The 18,819-nt window shown below is 37.9% G+C and overlaps 1 protein-coding gene across 4 annotated transcripts in view; it reads right to left on the bottom strand.

Moving 5' to 3' along the window:
* The window catches only part of HGF (hepatocyte growth factor), an 81,580-nt gene extending 65,294 nt beyond the window's left edge, over positions 1-16,286 (bottom strand). For 2 of the 4 annotated variants that reach the window (XM_032643749.1, XM_032643748.1), the window contains exons 1-3: positions 16,128-16,261; positions 15,736-15,859; positions 7,840-8,005 (exon numbers count right to left, since the gene is read on the bottom strand). In XM_032643749.1, coding sequence (XP_032499640.1) covers positions 7,840-8,005; positions 15,736-15,820 — 251 coding nt within the window. In that variant the 5' untranslated portion in view covers positions 15,821-15,859; positions 16,128-16,261. Of the gene's footprint in view, positions 1-7,839; positions 8,006-15,735; positions 15,860-16,127 lie in introns of all 4 variants that reach the window. The other 2 variants (XM_032643751.1, XM_032643747.1) reach the window with 2 other exon arrangements.
* Between the last annotated feature and the right edge of the window lie 2,533 nt (positions 16,287-18,819).

Genomic DNA, 18,819 nt, shown 5'->3' with positions numbered 1-18,819 from the left:
AATTCACCTGTGTAGCCATCTGGTCCTAGGCTATTGTTTGCTGGAAGATTTTAAGCACAGTTTCAATTTCAATACTTGTGACTGGTCTGTTTATATTTTCTATTTCTTCCTGTTTCAGTCTCGGAGGGTTGTGATTTTCTAAGAATTTTTCCATTTATTCCAGGTTGTCCATTGTATTGGCATACAGTTGCTTGTAGTAATCCCTCATGATCCTTGTATTTCTGCAGTGTCAGTTGTTACTTCTCCTTTTTCATTTCTATTGGTTTGAGTCTTTTCCCTTTTTTTCTTGATGAGTGTGGCTAATGGTTTATCAATTTTGTTTATCTTAAAGAACCAGCTTTTAGTTTTATTGATCTTTGCAATCATTTCCTTCATTTCTTTTTCCTTCATTTCTGATCTGATGTTTATGATTTATTTGCTTATACTAACTTTGGGTTGTTTTTGTTCTTCTTTCTGTAATTGCTTTAGGTGTAAGCGCAGGTTATTTGAGATTTTTCTTGTTCCCTCAGGTAGGATTGTATTGCTATAAACTTCCCTCTTAGAACTGCTTTTGCTTCATCCCACAGGTTTTGGGTCATAGTGTTTTCATTGTCATTTGTTTCTAGGTATTTTTTGATTTCCTCTTTGATTTCTTCTGTGCTCTCTTGGTCATTTAGTAGTGTATTGTTTAGCCTCCATGTGATTGTATTTTTTACAGTTTTTTTTTTCTGTAATTGATATCTAGTCTCATAGCAGTATGGTCGGAAAAGATACTGGATACGATTTCAATCTTCTTAAATTTACCAAGGCTTGATTTGGGATCTGAGGTGTTATCTATCCATAGAATGTTCCATGAGTACATGAGAAGAAAGTGTATTCTGTTGTTTTTGGATGGAATGTCCTATAAATATCAATTAAGTTCATCATGTTTAATGTGTCATTTAAAGCTTGTGTTTCCTTATTTATTTTCATTATGGATGATCTGTCCATTGGTGAAAGTGGGGTGTTAAAGTCCCCTACTATGATTGTGTTACTGTCGATTTCCCCTTTTGTGGCTGTTAGTATTTGCTTTATGTATTGAGGTACTCCTATGTTGGGTGCATAAATATTTACAATTGTTATATCTTCCTCTTGGAGTGATCCCTTGATCATGATGTAGTGTCCTTCTTTGTCTCTTGTAATAGTCTTTATTTAAAGTCTATTTTGTCTGATATGAGAATTGCTACTCCGGCTTTATTTTGATTTCCATTTGCGTGGAATATCTTTTTCCATCCCTTTACTTTCAGTCTGTATGTGTCCCTAGGACTGAAGTGGGTCTCTTGTAGACAGCATATATACAGGTCTTGTTTTTGTATCCATTCAGCCAGTCTATGTCTTTTGGTTGGAGCATTTAATCCATTTATATTTAAGGTAATTATCGATATGTATGTTGCTATTACAATTTTCTTCATTGTTTTGGGTTTATTATTGTAGGTCTTCTCCTTCTCTTGTGTTTCCTGCCTAGAGAAGTTCCTTTAGCACGTGTTGTAAAGCCGGTTTGGTGGTGCTGAATTCTCTTAGCTTTTGCTTGTCTGTAAAGGTTTTAATTTCTCCATCAACTATGAATGAGGTCCTTGCTGGGTAGAGTAAGCTTGGTTGTAGGTTTTTCCCTTTCATCACTTCAAATATGTCCTGCCACTCCCTTCTGGCTTGCAGAGTTTCTGCTGAAAGATCAGCTGTTAACCTTATGGGGATGCCCTTGTATGTTATTTGTTGCTTTTCCCTTGCTGCTTTTAATATTTTTTCTTTGTATTTAATTTTTGATAGTTTGATTAATATGTGTCTTGGCATGTGTCTCCTTGGATTTATGCTGTATGGGTCTCTGCCTTTCCTGGACTTGATTGACTATTTCCTTTCCCATATTAGGGAAGTTTTCAACTATAATCTCTTCAAATATTTTCTCAGACCCTTTCTTTTTTCTCTTCTTTTTCTGGGACCCCTGTAATTCGAATGTTGGTGTATTTAATGTTGTCCCAGAGGTCTCTGCAACTGTCCTCAATTCTTTTTATTCTTCTTTCTTTATTCTGCTCTGTGGTAGTTATTTCCACTATTTCATCTTTCAGGTCACTTATCTGTTCTTCTGCCTCAGTTATTCTGCTATTGATTCCTTCTAGAGAATTTTTAATTTCATTTATCGTGTTGTTCATCATTGTTTGTTTGCTCTTTAGTTTTTCTAGGTCCTTGTTAAATGTTTCTTGTATCTTCTAAATTCTATTTCCAAGATTTTGGATCATCTTTACTGTCGTTACTCTGAATTCTTTTTCAGAGTACCTCTGCCTACTTCCTCTTCGTTTGTTTGGTCTGGTGTGTTTTTACCTTGCTCCTTCATCTGCTGTGTATTTCTCTGTCTTCTCATTTTGCTTAACTTACTGTGTTTGGGGTTTCCTTTTCACCGGCTTCAGGTTCGTAGTTCCAATTGTTTTTGGTATCTGCCCCCAGGGGGTAAGGTTGGTTCATTGGGTTGTGTAGGCTTACTGGTGGAGGGGACTGGTGCCTGTGTTCTGATGGATGAGGCTGGATCTTGTCTTTCTGGTGGGCAGGACTGCATCCGGTGGTGTGTTTTGGGGTGTCTGTGGACTTACTATGATTTTAGGCAGTCTCTCTGATAATGGTTGGGGTGGTGTTCCTGTCTTGCTAGTCGTTTGGCATGGGGCGTCCAGCACTGTAGCTTGCTGGTCGTTGAGTGGAGCTGGGTCTGAACATTGAGACAGAGATATCTGGGAGAGCTCTCACCGAATGATATTACGAGTGGCCTGGAGGTCTCTGATGGACCAATGTCCTGAACTTGGCTCTCCCACCTCAAAGGCTCAGCCCTGACACCCGGCTGGAGCACCAAGACCCTGTCAGCCAAACGGCTCAGAAGAAAAGGGAGAAAAAAAAGAAGAAAGAAAGAAAATAAATAAAATAAGTGAAGTTATTAAAATAAAAAATTAGAAATATTATTAAAATAAAAAAGTAAGTAAAAAAAAAGAAGAGAGCAACCAAACCAATAAACAAATCCACCAATGATAACAAGCACTAAAAACTATACTAAAGAAAATGGATAGACAGAACCCTAGGACAAATGGTAAAAGCAAACCTATACAGACAAAATCACACAAAGAAGCATACACATACACACTCACAAAAAGAGGAAAAGGGGAAAAATTATATATATATATATAAAGGAAAAGAGCAACCAAATCAATAAACAAATCTACCAGTGATAATAAGCTCTAAATACTAAACTAAGATAAACATAAAACTAGAAACAAATTAGATGCAGAAGACAAACCCCAAGTCTACAGTTGCTCCCAAAGTCCACCTCCTCGGTTTTGGGGTGATTCGTTGTCTATTCATGTATTCCACAGATGCAGGGTACATCAGGTTGATTGTGGAGATTTAATCCTCTGCTCCTGAGGCTGCACAGAGAAATTTCCCTTTCTCTTCTTTGTTCACACAGCTCCTGGGGTTCAGCTTTGGATTTGGCCCTGCTGCTGCATGTAGGATGCCCTCTGGCGTCTGTTTGTCGCCCAGAGAGGAGGGGCTTAAAGGAGCAGCTTTAAGATTAGGGGGCTCTGGCTCACTCAGGCTGAGGGGTATGGAGGGGTATGGAATTAGGGGCGAGTCTGCGGTGGCAGAGGCCAGTGTGAAGTTGCAACAGCCTGAAGCACACTGGGTGTTCTCCTGCGGGGAGTTGTCCCTGGATCTCAGGCCCCTGGCAGTGGCGGGCTGCACAGGTTCCCGGGATGGGAGGTGTGGATAGTGACCTGTGCTCACACACAGGCTTCTTGGTGGCGGCAGCAGAAGCCTTAGCGTTTCATGCCCATCTCTGGTGTCCATGCTGATAGCCACAGCTTGCGCCTGTCTCTGGAGCTCATTTAGGCGGTGCTCTGAATCCGCTCTCCTTGCACACCATGAAACAATGGTCTCTTGCCTCTTCGGCAGATCCAGACCTTTCCCCAGACTCACTCCCGGCTAGCTGTGGCACACTAGCCCCCTTCAGGCTGTGTTCCCGCAGCCAACCCCAGTCCTCTCCCTTATGATCTGACCTCCGAAGCCCGAGCCTCAGCTCCCAGCCCCCACCCATCCTGGCGGGTTAGTAGACAAACCTCTCTGGGCTGGTGAGTGCCGGTCGGCCCTGATCCTCTGTGCAGGAATCTCTCCGCTTTGCCCTCCGCACCCCTGTTGCTGTGCTCTCCTCCACGGCTCCGAAGCTTTCCCCCTCCATCACCCACAGTCTCTGCCTGCGAAGGGGCTTCTAGTGTGTGGAAACCTTTCCTCCTTCACTGCTCCCTCCCCGAGGTGCAGGTCCCGTCCCTATTCTTTTGGTACGTGGGGAGTGTCCTGCCTTTTGGGAGGTCTGAGGTCTTCTGCCAGCATTCAGTAGGTGTTCTGTAGGAGTTGTTCCACGTGTAGATGTATTTTTGATGTATCTATGGGGAGGAAGGTGATCTCTGCGTCTTACTCCTCTGCCATCTTGAAGGTCCTCCTCCAGATCATATATATATATATATATATATATATATATATATATATTTTTTTTTTTTTTTTTTTTTTTTTTTGCGGTACGCGGGCCTCTCACTCTTGTGGCCTCTCCCACTGCGGAGCACAGGCTCCGGATGCGCAGGCTCAGTGGCCATGGCTCACGGGCCCAGCCGCTCCGCGGCATGTGGGATCCTCCCGGACCGGGGCACGAACCCATGTCCCCTGCATCATCAGGCAGACTCTCAACCACTGTGCCACCAGGGAAGCCCCAGATCATATACTTTTGAAAGCACATAATTTTCTTATAATTTTATGTAGTTCAAATTAGTCATTTATTTCTTAACGTGTAACAGCTTTTAAGTAATTTTAAATAAGGGGAAATAACTTTTATAAAACAAATATTAAAAAGATGTTATAAAATTAAAGTATTTCAACTATTTTATATTTTTACATAGTGCATTTTATTCTATATCTAACTTCAAAAATTATATGTATAAACTTTGTGCTTTGATTTACACGTAGACATTTTGAAATGTCCACCTACAAGAACATTTTACAGCTGAAATAGTATTAAAGAACAAACATAAAAGTCTGTTTTTGCAACTGTGGCAGAATAACTTGAAAAGAGAAAAACTGGCTGATAATATATTTGAATTTTGATCTGGTAGATAGGAAACTTATGCAATACATGTAAAATTTCCTATATCCCTATTGTAGGGTGTTGGGGGGAGAGTTAAATAACCTTGAAAGCATGGTAATTAGATAAAGAATACATATGAAGATAACTAAACGAACATCTAAAAAGAAATTTTAAAATTACAGACTCAAATGCCTACTAGTTAACATTAAAATAAAAATGTACCACACATATATAAACTACTACTTTTTTTTCAGTAATATGGCTTTGACATGAGATTGCCTTGCAAGTGACTCATAAGCCCCATCAGGAACATGTGAGATTTGCTTCTGTGAATACAAAGGTGATTCCATCTGGAAAGTGGGTGACAGGGTTTCCAGCTTGCTGATTTCATTCACCCTTTTCTCTCATTCCATTACAATTCCATATACCCTCAGAAAATTGTATTTGCTTGTATCATTTTACACCTCCATATGGACTGGATCCAAGCTGACAAATGCCATGAGTTGCATATCTTCTTTGAAGTTTGACTTTAGGAGTCCTTCTCTTAGCCTTATTTTAACTATCATCTTCCTTTCAATAATTTATTTTCTTGAGTTGTTTATGGCAGAAGGGCAATTCCAGTACCAGTTACTCAGTCATGGTTAGAAATTTTCATCTCTTGAGTCAGTTCATGTACAGTAATTTTTTGAAATGCTTAGAATCAGGCATTCTGGTCATCTTTCTCATCCAGCAAAAAACAACTTCAGTCTCTATAAATTCAATATTGTTGATACCTTCTCAAGAGGAAACAAAATTTGAGACCTCCACCTCATGCCCACTGAATCACAGATGCTTTCCCACAGCACTGTTGGTATTTTCCAAACATTTTAGTGTGTTCGCCATTGTTTTTCAATGATTCTAGTTCATGTAACAAGTCCCCAAAAAGATCTTTAATTCATTAAGAACCTACTTTCAGCATATCACAAGTATGTCCATTCAATTCTGAATAAGTAATGTATTTAGTGATTCCAGATAAGTATGTATATATATCACAAGTGTGAAGGATGACACCATGTCTGAGCAGAGAACTTTAGCTGTACATTGGTATTACTACATGTGGTTTTCTGCACAGGTTGCCATAAATTTGGAGACTAAATATAACTCAACCAGAATATGGTTGAAAAGCATGAAACCTCGTATATATGGGATATGTAAAGTTTTATTAATCTGGTCACATATGTTCTCCAACGCAGCAAAATCATTTTAGTTTCTCCTAAATAAAACAAAGGGAAAGCTGTTTTGTTTTGGGTTTTTTCTAGGCCTATGGCTGACTAATGTGAAAATCAAGGCTTAGCAATACTTTCCTTACTTGTGGATCCAGGAGAGTGTATTTTCAAATTCAAAGTTAAAAATCAACAATGAGATGTGGTTCTCCCATTCCCTTTGCCCTGCCCTTCTAACCCTGAAAGGGGAAAATACAATAAATCCAACCTCCTCAATTGCCAGAAGAACATCTCCATAAATCTACACAGCTGAGTTGTTGATTGAGAGTAGTTTTCTCTAATTTATTTTTTTTAATCTCAAGCCTTTTCTAGGAAAGTCAGGGAAAGAAGGAGTTATCATAAGAATTACTTGCAAAGTTAATTCCCCACTCCCAGTGCCAGGAAATATCTCCCTGAAAGTGGCAGTTTGGCTATAAAAATACTTCCAGAGGAGATCTAAATGAATAGAAAAGAGATAGTCTTTCCTCCTGCTAAACCTATTGAAGAGCTCCTCTAACCATGTCCTTTCTCCTCGGGCCCATAACACTTACTTCTCTGAGAAAGGCAAGACGAATTTAGGACCTCTTGCCATGACATTACTAAAATCTGTGTTCACATTATGTGTTAACTACCCAAATGTAATAGAGTAGAATTCAAAAGTAACAGGATACCATGTGCACTCCTGTTAAAGTGGGATGAAATAGGGAATAAAAAGGTGGAAAGTAAGTGTGGGGAGGGAATATTTATGAAGAACTAGGAAATGCATTTTCTTCTGGCAATTTAGAAAACTATTCAGATGAAACTGTCACCTTCATGGCCCAAAACTCCAAGTTTTATCCTTTGGCATACTGGCAAAGTTGTAAGGAATTTTTCCCTGGGAGGTCACAGAGAAGCTTTCAAAAGATAAGAAAACTCTCCATTTGAGTCCCCTCATGCCTCTTTGAATTGCCCCAACACTTTTCACCTAAAACTTCATCATCACTACCCGCTAACTTCTTTTAAACAGTCCCTCTAGTTTTTTTAAACTAATTATCTCAATGGTTTTTATTTACATCCCTAAAGACAATGATACAAGTTGCAGTAAGTTTTGGTTGTTGGCCAACTTCTATTCTGAAAATTCCTCCACTCCTCTTGTAAGAAAAAAAAAAAGTTTACTCTGAATATTGTAAAATATTAGAGAGATAAAAAGTTAATCTAATTGAATTTTAGTTCCTAAAGTTCAGCTGTTCATAAGATGAGAAAATATAAATTCCATAACTAAAGCCACTGTGGATTCTAAAAGATCTCAGTTTATGTGTTCTCCCTTACTCATATTTCCATCAAATGAGAGCTAAGTCTGCTGTTGCAATGAGTTAAAACTAAAATCAAGCTTACAATTTTAAGAGTATATTGCATTGAATACAAAAAAGATGATGATAATGAGTCCATGCTATATTTGGAAAATTATTCTAAGAACGAAATGAAGCAACTTACTTGCAAGTGAATGGAAGTCCTTTATTCCTAATACATCTATTGGCACATTGGTCTGCAGTGTTCATTTTTTTTGTTTTTATCTTCAGTAATGGGTCTTCTTTAATTAGAGTAGTCTTTGCTGACTTTTTGAATTCATGAAGTGTGTTTCTTCTTTTCTTCTGTCCTTCTATTAATAATAATATTTTTTTAAAACATAGGGGAAAAGCTTTTAAGGCTCATATAGAAAAAAAATATCCCTAAGAATCATCTACGAGGTAATGATTTTATCTGACAACATACCAGACCTCCAGGGGTTGGGGGGTGGAGTAATGTGGGGAATGATACTCTCAGATACTTAAGAGCAAGAGAGGAATAGTTAATCAGTGAAGAAAAAATAACTTCACATACAGAGTCATTCATCTACATTCTTTCAAATGAAGGATGCTTTTAAAAATTAGGACAGAGTTCACTCTTAAGAAATAAATAACATGGTATTCTCCAAACAGTATGAAAGGAAGTGCCAGGACATATCATATCATGCTCTATAATTAAATCTGTCATTTCCTTCTACAATTGGTCCTTATGTAAATTATAGTACTAATTAGATAAGCCAAGTCAATGACAGGTGAGAAACTTCTCACTAAAAATGGTGCACTGGGTAAATTCTTCTGACTTGGTCTTTAAAGTATTTCATACTATTCATATTCTAGCCCTTTCATTTCCTACATAAGTGTTTTCTGTGCTTTTGGGCACTATTTCTCAGTATCACTGAAGTGTTTGTTTTGAAATCAAGCCAAATGTTGTAAATCAAATGTATGTAAAACTTCATCCTTTAATGTAGCAATATCATTTTTCTTCATCAAAGTATTGTACCAGGCCCCTAGATAGCGTGAAGCCTCCTATTAAAAAGCTGAAGAGCAAAGCTAAAACATCCCAAGAGACTTAATCTTATGGATAACTTTAGAATATGAAGAACTTGCTTCTTCATTCTTAATTTGCCCAAAGTTACCTGGTTTCTAATGATAATCATCTCTTCACAATGAGGATCAAATTGTCTAAGAGACTGCAGCTGTTGTAGAACAAGGATGGATATAATTGTGCCCCTCCCCTGCCTGTCAATTCATTTGAATACCCTTATAACAAAGGCAGTAATAATACGTACATTTTTAAGATACGAAACCAAGACACGGGAAAGTTGATGACTTAGAAGATCTGATTGAAAATCCAGCTGCCTGGCTTCAGAGCCCCCACTCTTAAACACGTATGATGCCATCTCTCTCTAAGACTTGCTAAGAAAGCATGTGGAAATAACGGCTTATAAACAGTTTCTGAAGATTTGCTTAAAGCTATCAGTAGAGAAGTAACTTGGATGGCAGAACAGGAAATCACTTCTTGTCTTTAAACGTGGTGAAATGTGCCAAGAAAAGAGGGTGAAAATTTTTCTGTAGAAAATTTGGAAATATGGCTTAACAGAGTGAGGTACCAAGAATGCCATCATACTCTTAAGTCTGCCAGCAACCACTGGCTCCAGTTGTTTTATTAAACATGGAGATGCTACCCATTCATATCTATCCTAACCTGAAGTCCACAGTAAATAAGAGAAAACATGAATTCCTCTAAATTTTGGTTCTCTATAAAACTCCAGAACACAATCCCCAAAAGACTGGTACTAATTTCTGTAATAATGCTTTCATTTTCTTTTCTTTTCTTTTCTTCAACTTTTCTTTGCCCTATAAGATGGAATGGCTATGGTAGAACAGGTATAATTTAAAAGACATCTTAACATAGAAATTCAGTCAACCAAATAATCCATCAACATGTTATTTATTGAGTGTGGACCAAATGCCTTGCATAACGTTGGCAGACTGATGATAATTCTGGCATTCTTATTGACTTGCCAAGTGACTTTGTTTAATTACCTTAAATGCTAATATCCTATTACTCAATTTATAAAATGAAAGTTATATTATATGTGAACTAAAAGGAGCTATTTAAACTACAATCATTTGGAAATCAATTTGGGTTAAAAATGTTATGAATATGCAAAGTTTTAGTTTTGTTTTTGAAATTTCATCCTTTAATTTCTGGCATAAGAGAAGAAACCGTTATTCTCCCAAGCAAAGAAGTGGTATTAGTCTTTTCAAATTTTGGTTTCTGCCACAGGACCATGTTAATGGGAGATACGTTTCTCCACTAAGAGTTTCCACTTCTTTTGACATTAGTGCACTCTTTCTTAGGTGCTGTGAAATGTTTCACAGCATAAAAATCTTCTGAATTCCTGTATAAATTGGAATACTTCTCAGAAACAAATAGTGGTTAATGGACGCAGAAAATCTATTCAAAAAGCTATCTGCCAAAGTGGAAAAATTGTGGTATATATATATATATATATATATATATATATATATATACACATATGTATATATATATAATATGTATATATGTGTGTATATATATACATATATATGTGTGTATATATGCACATATATATAAAATAAATTCAATTAACTAAAAGTATAGAATTAAATTTGGCCTAATGTATTATGTATTTATTACCTATGTTTAAGTGTGAGAGAAGAACATAAAACTAAATTTTAAAAGTCTAAGACAAACATTGAGTTCAGACATGTATTTTACCAATTACCAAATAAAATAGAATACCTGGTCAATGCTCTGGTTTCTTCTCTCAGAACCATACAACATGAAGGAAGGCACTGAGGATGACTAGAGAAAAGTGGTTTCTGTGGGATCGTTGATTATATTTAATTCTGCAGATCCTCAGCTGTCCTATTGAAATGTGTTAATGCCTGGCTGTACCTCATAAAAATAGTCTACTCTTCCTTGCTGATAAACTTTCGATCACTACCTTTCATCTAAAGATCAAAAAGTATCTTGAAAAGCAAATAAATCTATGATTTCCCTTTACTAGATAATAAATAGGAGAGAAAAGCTTGTCTGGGGCTACAAATCTAATCAGGGGCAATCAGAACCAGATACTAAGATTCCCTTCTCACTCTTTATTTCTCATGACTTAGAAGCTTTCCCTTATAATTCAGTCATATCATTAGGTCAGTAACTAATTATTCAAAAAGGCGAAGTTCAAGCTAGTTGTACATCATGTAATCCACACATCAATAAAATTAATTCCTTCTTCAGTAAAAGAAAAATTCAAAACAGAAGTCATTCAAAAAACAGCATCTGAAAATAAAATTCCTTTGCTGAAGATACTTTTAACTTTCTCTTCCATATGTATTAACAACTGATGCTTGTTTTAACAACAGTTAAAAAACAAGCTTAATTTGGGAAGAAACTCAAAAATATCTTTGGATCAGATTTTTCCCTACTATTTTTTGTGCATGACTGCTAGTTGAAGTTTATAAACAAAACATTGAAATGAAATCAAAGGGTAAGAGATCACTGCAACTTTGTCATGCTTTCTTATATTTTAAATTGCAACTCCTTTTCCCTCTTCCCTCAGTATGGGAAAACATTCTGTAGCTATATTTCCTGAAGAAACCAAAGTCCCTATTTTAAAACTGAAATCATTAGGCTCTTAGTGAAAAGCTACAAACAGAAAGTAGGGTCAAATGTATCAAGGTGCTTGAAGAAAGACACATTTCTCCCTCTGGTCCCTGGGCCTCACACTTATTTCTCTCAGTACCTCATATATTTTCTTCTCTGTATGGACTAACCATTGACTTCAAAGAAAAATCATGCAAAGGAAAGGATTTGCAGGGTGTGGAAAGAAGCAGGAATCTGGCTCCACGTATTCTGAGAAATCTACCCACATGATTAGTGATTAACAGCTTGAAGTGGCTAGATGTTAAGATGAAAGTACACAAATAATTAATGGAAGGGAATGGTGGTGACTGGAGATTTACTTCCCGAAGGCAAAAATCATAAATACAAGTCCAAGTCTTCATTTCTATTATCTAGGACTTGGGTTTCACAAGTGGACAATTTTCATCCCTTCTTTAGAGAAGGGAACAATATCATAAATAAAGATGTCAGGAAGGGATCAAGTCAGATTTAAATCAAATGTTGGTATTTGAGAAGCAGCATAAGTATCTCTTCCAAAAAGATTTACAAATGAAATGATGTTCAGTGTGAGAATAGGGACCTCCCTAGATGTTTCCCTCCTTCTACTTCCATGCCACTTCCTCATTCATCCTCCTCCTGGTCTCTTCCTTCACTGTCTGTTTCTGCCTGCAGCTCTCCTCCACACACCAGCTAAAACAACCACACTTCAGTCAGGTATCTTGTCAACTCAGACCCTTCCAGCTGTGACCCATAATGTTTAAAATAGTGTAATTTAGCATGATATTCAAGCATACGTGCTAGTCTCTCTTACTTTTCCAAACCCAGGCCATACTCCTCCTCAGGTACTCAGCACACCAGCCCTACGTGATTGCCTGTCCTTGTACTTTCTCACTTCAGTACCTTCAGCCACTTTGTGTTCCCCTGACTTAAGTAATGACCGTACTACTACCTGTATTTTCACACTCTACTTGAGTATTGCATACCCCCTAAACCTGGTTTGATCTGAACTAGAAATGAACTCTCAACCGTAACATAATAATACTTCTAACACAGAATTGTTCTTATATTACTTAGCAAAATGGATTTTTTAGAGCGAGTTTCAGTTGATTTCACCGTTGCTGTATTCAATATAAATAAAAGGGAAAAATGCACATTGCATATTTCATTCACATAGATTTGGGTAGGAATCTCAGCTCTATCCAGTATGTAAGATAATAAGAAAAAAATTAAGATCTTTAACTTCAGTTTCCTCATGTAAGATGAGTCAATCCAATAATGCCAATCTTATTAGAATTAAATAAACTTTGTTTTAGAACTTGGTCCATAACAGTCGCTCAACAAATGTAAGTTTCATCATCAAAAAATCTACAAACAGTAAATGCTGGAGGGGGTGTGGTGAACAGGGAACCCTTTTGCACTGTTGGTGGGAATGTTAATTGATGCAGCTACTATGGAGAACAGTATGCAGGTTCCTCAAAAAACTAAGAATAGAGCTATCATATGACCCGGAAATCCCACTACTGGGCATATACCCTGAGAAGACCATAATTCAAAAAGAGTCATGTACCAAAATGTTCATTGCAGCACTATTTACCATAGCCAGGACATGTAAGCAAGCTAAGTGTCCATTGACAGATGAATGGATAAAGAAGATGTGGCACATATATACAATGGAATATTACTCAGCCATAAAAAGAAATGAAATTGAGTTATTTGTAGTGAGGTAGATGGACCTAGAGTCTGCCGTACAGAATGAAGTAAGTCAGAAAGAGAAAAACAAATACCGTATGCTAACACATATATATGGAATCTAAAAAAAAAAAAAAGGTCCTGAGGAACCTAGGGGCAGGACAGGAATAAAGACGCAGACGTAGAGAATGGACTTGAGGACAAAGGGAGGGGGAAGGGTAAGCTGGGATAAAGTGAGAGAGTGGCATGGACATATATACACTACCAAATGTAAAATAGATAGCTAGTGGGAAGCAGCCACATAGCACAGGGAGATCAGCTCCGTGCTTTGTGTCCACCTAGAAGGGTGGGATACGGAGGGTAGGAGGGAGACGCAAGAGGGAGGAGATATGGAGATATATGTATATGTATAGCTGATTCACTTTGTTATAAAGCAGAAACTAACACACCATTGTAAAGCAATTATGTGCCAATAAAATGTTAAAAGAAAAATGAAGGTATTGGGGTGCAGAGTCAGTAAAAGAAACAAAACAAAACAAAAAAAACAAATGTAGGTTTCTTTCTCACTTGTTCATCTGTACATCTCCCACAGGCTCCTTGATAGTAGGTGCTCATTTAATGTTTTGTTGTTGTTGTTAGAAGGGACTGGATATTTGTATCCAGTGTAGTTGCGAGTGAATAGAGGATAATCCTATGTAAACCAACTCCTATAAAGATGGCTTGGGTCTATTATATTGAACATTTCTTTACGTTTTTTGAAACTTTTCTAAAAATATCTCCATAATATATTCTGCTCATAACTGGTTGTCACCTCATTATAGTATCCACTTCTTTTCAAATATTGTCTTATTTCACAATAGGTAAAAAAACAGACTCATAAGCTAAATCAAAAAGTATAACCGAAGCAAGTAACAACAAAATTCTAAATGTTCAATGTTAGATGATATAAAAAAGAACAGACTTTCTTTATATGTTCTAAGAGGACTATCCATGTTTTCCACTTTGAGGAATGTAATTTTTTAAAAAAACTATCAAAATAAAGTTGCCACCCAGACAAAGGCAGACCGTTTTTTGTTAACAATTTTAGCATTATCCACTTTAGGAATTATTCTATTACTTGTAATTCCCAACTGGCCTCTCCTTGCCTGTGGCATACTCTTGGGCTGCATTCCCCCTATCCTCAGGAAACGCAGTCATTTCAACATTAGCCAAAATGAAATATAATTACAAATGTTTATCTCCTGCCAAAACTTCACAATGCATGCCAAAAACAAATAGACATTGTCTATGGTTGATCTACTGTTTGGGTTTTCCACACTGTGTTCCCCATGCATAAGCACAGATGATTCCAGGTAACCATATTCTACTTCAGCCTATCAACATTTTGATCTTTGAAAATGAAACTCCTCAAAATATTAGCTGTCATTTCAATTTATACTCAAAATCCCACAAACCAGCAATGTCATATAAGAATCAATTTTAACATGACCCATCTCAAAGGTGATAACCTGCTAGATTGAACTTTTTTTTTTTCACCTCTTCAGAAATCTAACATAAATGTTCTCGAACTGACACTTCCCACACAGCGTTGTTTTCCAAAAGGGACACATCACAAAATCGAAGAAAGCCAGGTGGGACTGATTTTCCTCGTCATTTTGCAAGTTCTTGGTGTTTTCAACCTTTGTATTACATTGGAAACTAGATTGGAGGTCTGATAAATGTCATATTTAACTTATCTCAAAAGATATAACTGAGATATATCTCAGTTCTCTGTCTTATTTAAAAAAACTATGTCTACTGTCTGGGCATTTATTCCATTCTTTTATTCCCCTGTGCCCACCTATGATGCTCACTACCTTCTCCCGTTGGCATCCCAGCCACGACAATGATAACACAACCAAATACAGATGTTTCCTCTTGCCCTGATAACAACAGAAAACTTCCCAAAGCAGCAAATGAAACCTCTAAACTTCTAGGCAATATGAACTCCCAAGCAACTCCTTCCCAACCTGTAAATTCTGGGGAGAAAATGGGAGACTGAAAGGAGCATTTCTACAGCTATAATCAGAGTCACACAATTTTTGCCTCCTTGGCCCTGCAGTTTCAAAAGGGCAGGCATCCATACCCAGAAAGAATGAGACCTTAGGAGAGAGGCTTTCTCTTTCATTTTTATAACATGCATATACTCAGACTTTAATCTGCCTTCTCCAAATGAAAATTATTAAGTCATAATTTGGCCCTGAATGTTGACTGAGTGATGTGGGGTAGTGGATTGTCATGGAAAATTCTCCTCTGGGAAAAAAAAAAAAACATGTCCCTGCTGTACTGACCATCACTTTCCCCTCCTCTCTTCAGCTTTAAATTTATCCAAACCAGCAAAGTTCAGCCAGTGTTAGCATCTCGCTCCCATCCCACCATCCCTGACTATCAGGCTAAGTGAGAGGGGGCTGGATCAATGGGGAGGGGGACAGAAACAACAGAGGGGATGCTAAGTATCTTTTTAAATGCTTTTCAAACAGAAAGAGAATGTCAAAAGAAAGCTGAATGAGAGATTTTAAAAACCCATACCACATACAGAGTTAAGGAAGGATGCTGGGAATCGGGTAAAGAGAGAGCATTAGGAAAAGGAAATGTTAGCAAGAGAGAGTTAAAGAAGAAGAAGAAGAAGGAAGAAAAGAGAAAACTAACCTGCATAGGGGATGGCAATGGGAAACAGGAGGTGGAGGAGGACGTGCTGCAGCAGTAAGACTGGCAGAAGTTTGGTCACCCACATGGTGCTGCTGGATGTGCTGGCGGATCCCACTGGCGATGCCTGCGTGAAAGAATCCTGTTCCGACTCAGTGCCTAGAAGAGCCCGTCGGCTCTGAGCTGCTTTTTATTGCGATGAGCTAAGTTTGTTGTGTGATTAACTGGAAAGATCTAGGTCTGAACTCCCTCTTACGGTAAGAAACTGTTTAACAACAGCCCTTTACTCTCTTCCACCCCCCTCCTTTCCTCACCACCCCCCACCCCCCAACAGCACCAAACAGATCCCAGCTCCCCACGACCCCACCCCCACTCTGCTGAGGAAAGAAACTTACAAAGAGAAGGTCACCTGGCCTGAGGCCAGCTTCAATTTGGAAGTTGGAGCTCCAGATCCCAGTGGCTCCTATCCGAGCAGGGAAGGGAGCTGCAAGGCTCAGCCCAGTAGCTAAATCAAGGCACAGGCAGAGGACCAATTCGCTAAATTTAAAACAGGAAAATACACGTGTTTACATCTCTATTTGGGAAAAGAGGAAGGGGAAGCAGCATAAGAAGAAAGCAAAGCACTGCCTTTCTGTCAAATGTGCGTCAGCTCCTAATCTCTCTCGTTTCACTACTGGAGCAATCCAGGGATTCCAAACACGGACACAGGCTCCCCAGGTGGTCAGAGCCCGGGAAGGAGCGGGGAGGCAGGCTGGCAGGCAGAGCGCAGACAGGTCCAGACCAGGTAGCAAGAGGTCCGGTGAGAAAAGGGTATGTTATTGTGGGGTAAAAATAAATAAACAAGCAAAACAAAAGCACCCACAGTGTCAGGCAGGAAAATTGCCCCTGCCCAACGGGCTCAAAGCAGGTAGCTTTTTTCAGAAGCTGAGCTAAGCTCCCCAGTCACCACAAAGGTACCAAAAGCACATAGAAGAAATGTGTCTGATTTGGGGTCTGTGATAAAATCTGGTCATGTACTCTTCTTAAAACGTCTAAGACATTGGGATTACCCACTGCCTCTCCCTGACAGATAAATGTGGCATGGATTAGATGTCCTTGCGCACACACGCACATACACACTCACACATGTGGGTAACTTCTAAGACTGACTTTCACTGGAAATCTCTTAAGGGGGCTGAATTCATAAATAATTCATACCCCTCTCTTCTCTAGCTCCATCCCACCTGCATGCGCTCAGCAGCCTCCCTAAAGCTAAGCGGAGAGAAGAGGAGCTTGCACTGGGGTGGCAGTGGAGATAAGGGACAGACACTTGTTATCTAGAGATTTGTCTTTGCACCTTGAGGTGATGCTCTGATTACTTTAGGTAAGAGCTTGCTTTATTTTTAATGGATTTGGGAGGATAGTTGCCCCTGTGTATCTCTGAAATGGGTACAGGTAGGAACAGTATCTCTGTCCACAGAAGAAAGGAAAGTGGGCATAATGTGGAATGTCTCTGGAGCAGTGTGCAGCTGTACAGAGATGGTAGTGGGCGAAATTAAAACCATCCACAGACAGCCTTCCCTGCACAGTGCTCACTCATCCTCCAGTTCAGTCCACCCCCACCTCCAGAAAGAACCTAAGGTTGGGGGAGAGCTAGAGAAGCTAGTGATTAAGAACTAGTTTTGAGGAATCCACTTCATCTTACCTTTTCCTATTGTTAATCCTTCTCTTTGATCATTTTCTCCTTATAGAAACAAAACCAAGCAAACTTAAAAATCATTTGTCAGCCTATTTTACTTTCCTTTTCACTTTCTATTACAATGCTCAATTTCAGTATATTGCGTGACCATGATTCTGAATTGCCCCATGGTATCTCCTGTGCTTTACTAGGGATTCAGATGCCTTTTAAAGAAGCTAGATTTTTCTGTAAGTAAATTCTTATAGGTAAAGAATGAAGACCAGTCTTTCTATTTGTTTTCTCTTTCTCAGAGAAAACAGAATCAGGGCCATAAGCATAACTGCAATTATCATTATAGCTTGGGGCAAAATCTATCCTGGATAAGAGCTTCAGGGCACTGAAAAGAAATTGAATAAACTTATTTAACAGGTCACATATTTTCACAATTTTTTATTGGCACATTAAATATAATAAATGCTTAACCTTATTTAGAATTATTTACTTATACTTCTATTTTGACAGGTTATTTGGCTTATCTATATTGAAATGACAGCTAATATGCATTGAGTTTTTAGTGTATGCTAAGCATTGTACCAAGTACTCTTAAAAAGATTCTTATTTAATCCTTACAATAAACCTACATTAAAAAGAATTATTATAATTCCCACTTTATAGTTGAGGAAACTTAAGTAAATTATTATTATTATTATTAAATAACTTGTTCAAGATCCCAAAGGAATAAAGATTCAGGTGGGAGAGTTGAACATTGTTGGTCACAACCCATAGGATGGGGTTAACTTCTGTAAACCTCATAAAAAGAACCACATGTCTTTTGTACAAGATTATAATCACTAAAATTAGCCTAAGACCAAACATAGGAGATGCTTAATAATAATTTACAAATCAAACCAAAATATAAACAATTTAAAATTTCCCAAAACTATGATAAAATACACAAATAAAATAATGAATTGTGCAGTTATTTTACTTTGTCTTGATAATACTTTTTCTTTCTAAATTATAATAATGATGTTTTCCCCATGCCCTGCTCTTACCTTTATACTCCTTAGGTGTTAAACGGTGTAAATCCCCAAAACTGTTTCTGAAAAATTTTTGATGAAACAGAAAATATAAGGAGAATACTTCAAATGCTATAATTTGTGTAATTACTTAAATACAGGATGGATACTCATTGCCCATATAATATCATTTTAAATCTTTCATAAGTTTAAGGTCTCTAGTATTCCATGTAAACTGGACTGATTGAACGGAAAAATGTACGCCACTGTAGTTTTTTTTAAAGCCTGTACTTGGTTCCCCCCCAGAAAGAAAAAAAAGGTCCTTGTCGTCAAAAGCCTCCTGTTTCTCAAGCACCAGTGATGTTTGCATTTACATCAGAGTGAAACTGATAGGACTTTGTGCTCTGCAGA

This window comes from Phocoena sinus, chromosome 9, assembly GCF_008692025.1.
Source record: "Phocoena sinus isolate mPhoSin1 chromosome 9, mPhoSin1.pri, whole genome shotgun sequence".
Classification (NCBI taxonomy): Eukaryota; Metazoa; Chordata; class Mammalia; order Artiodactyla; family Phocoenidae; genus Phocoena; species Phocoena sinus.
This window is presented reverse-complemented; position numbering and strand designations above follow the sequence as displayed.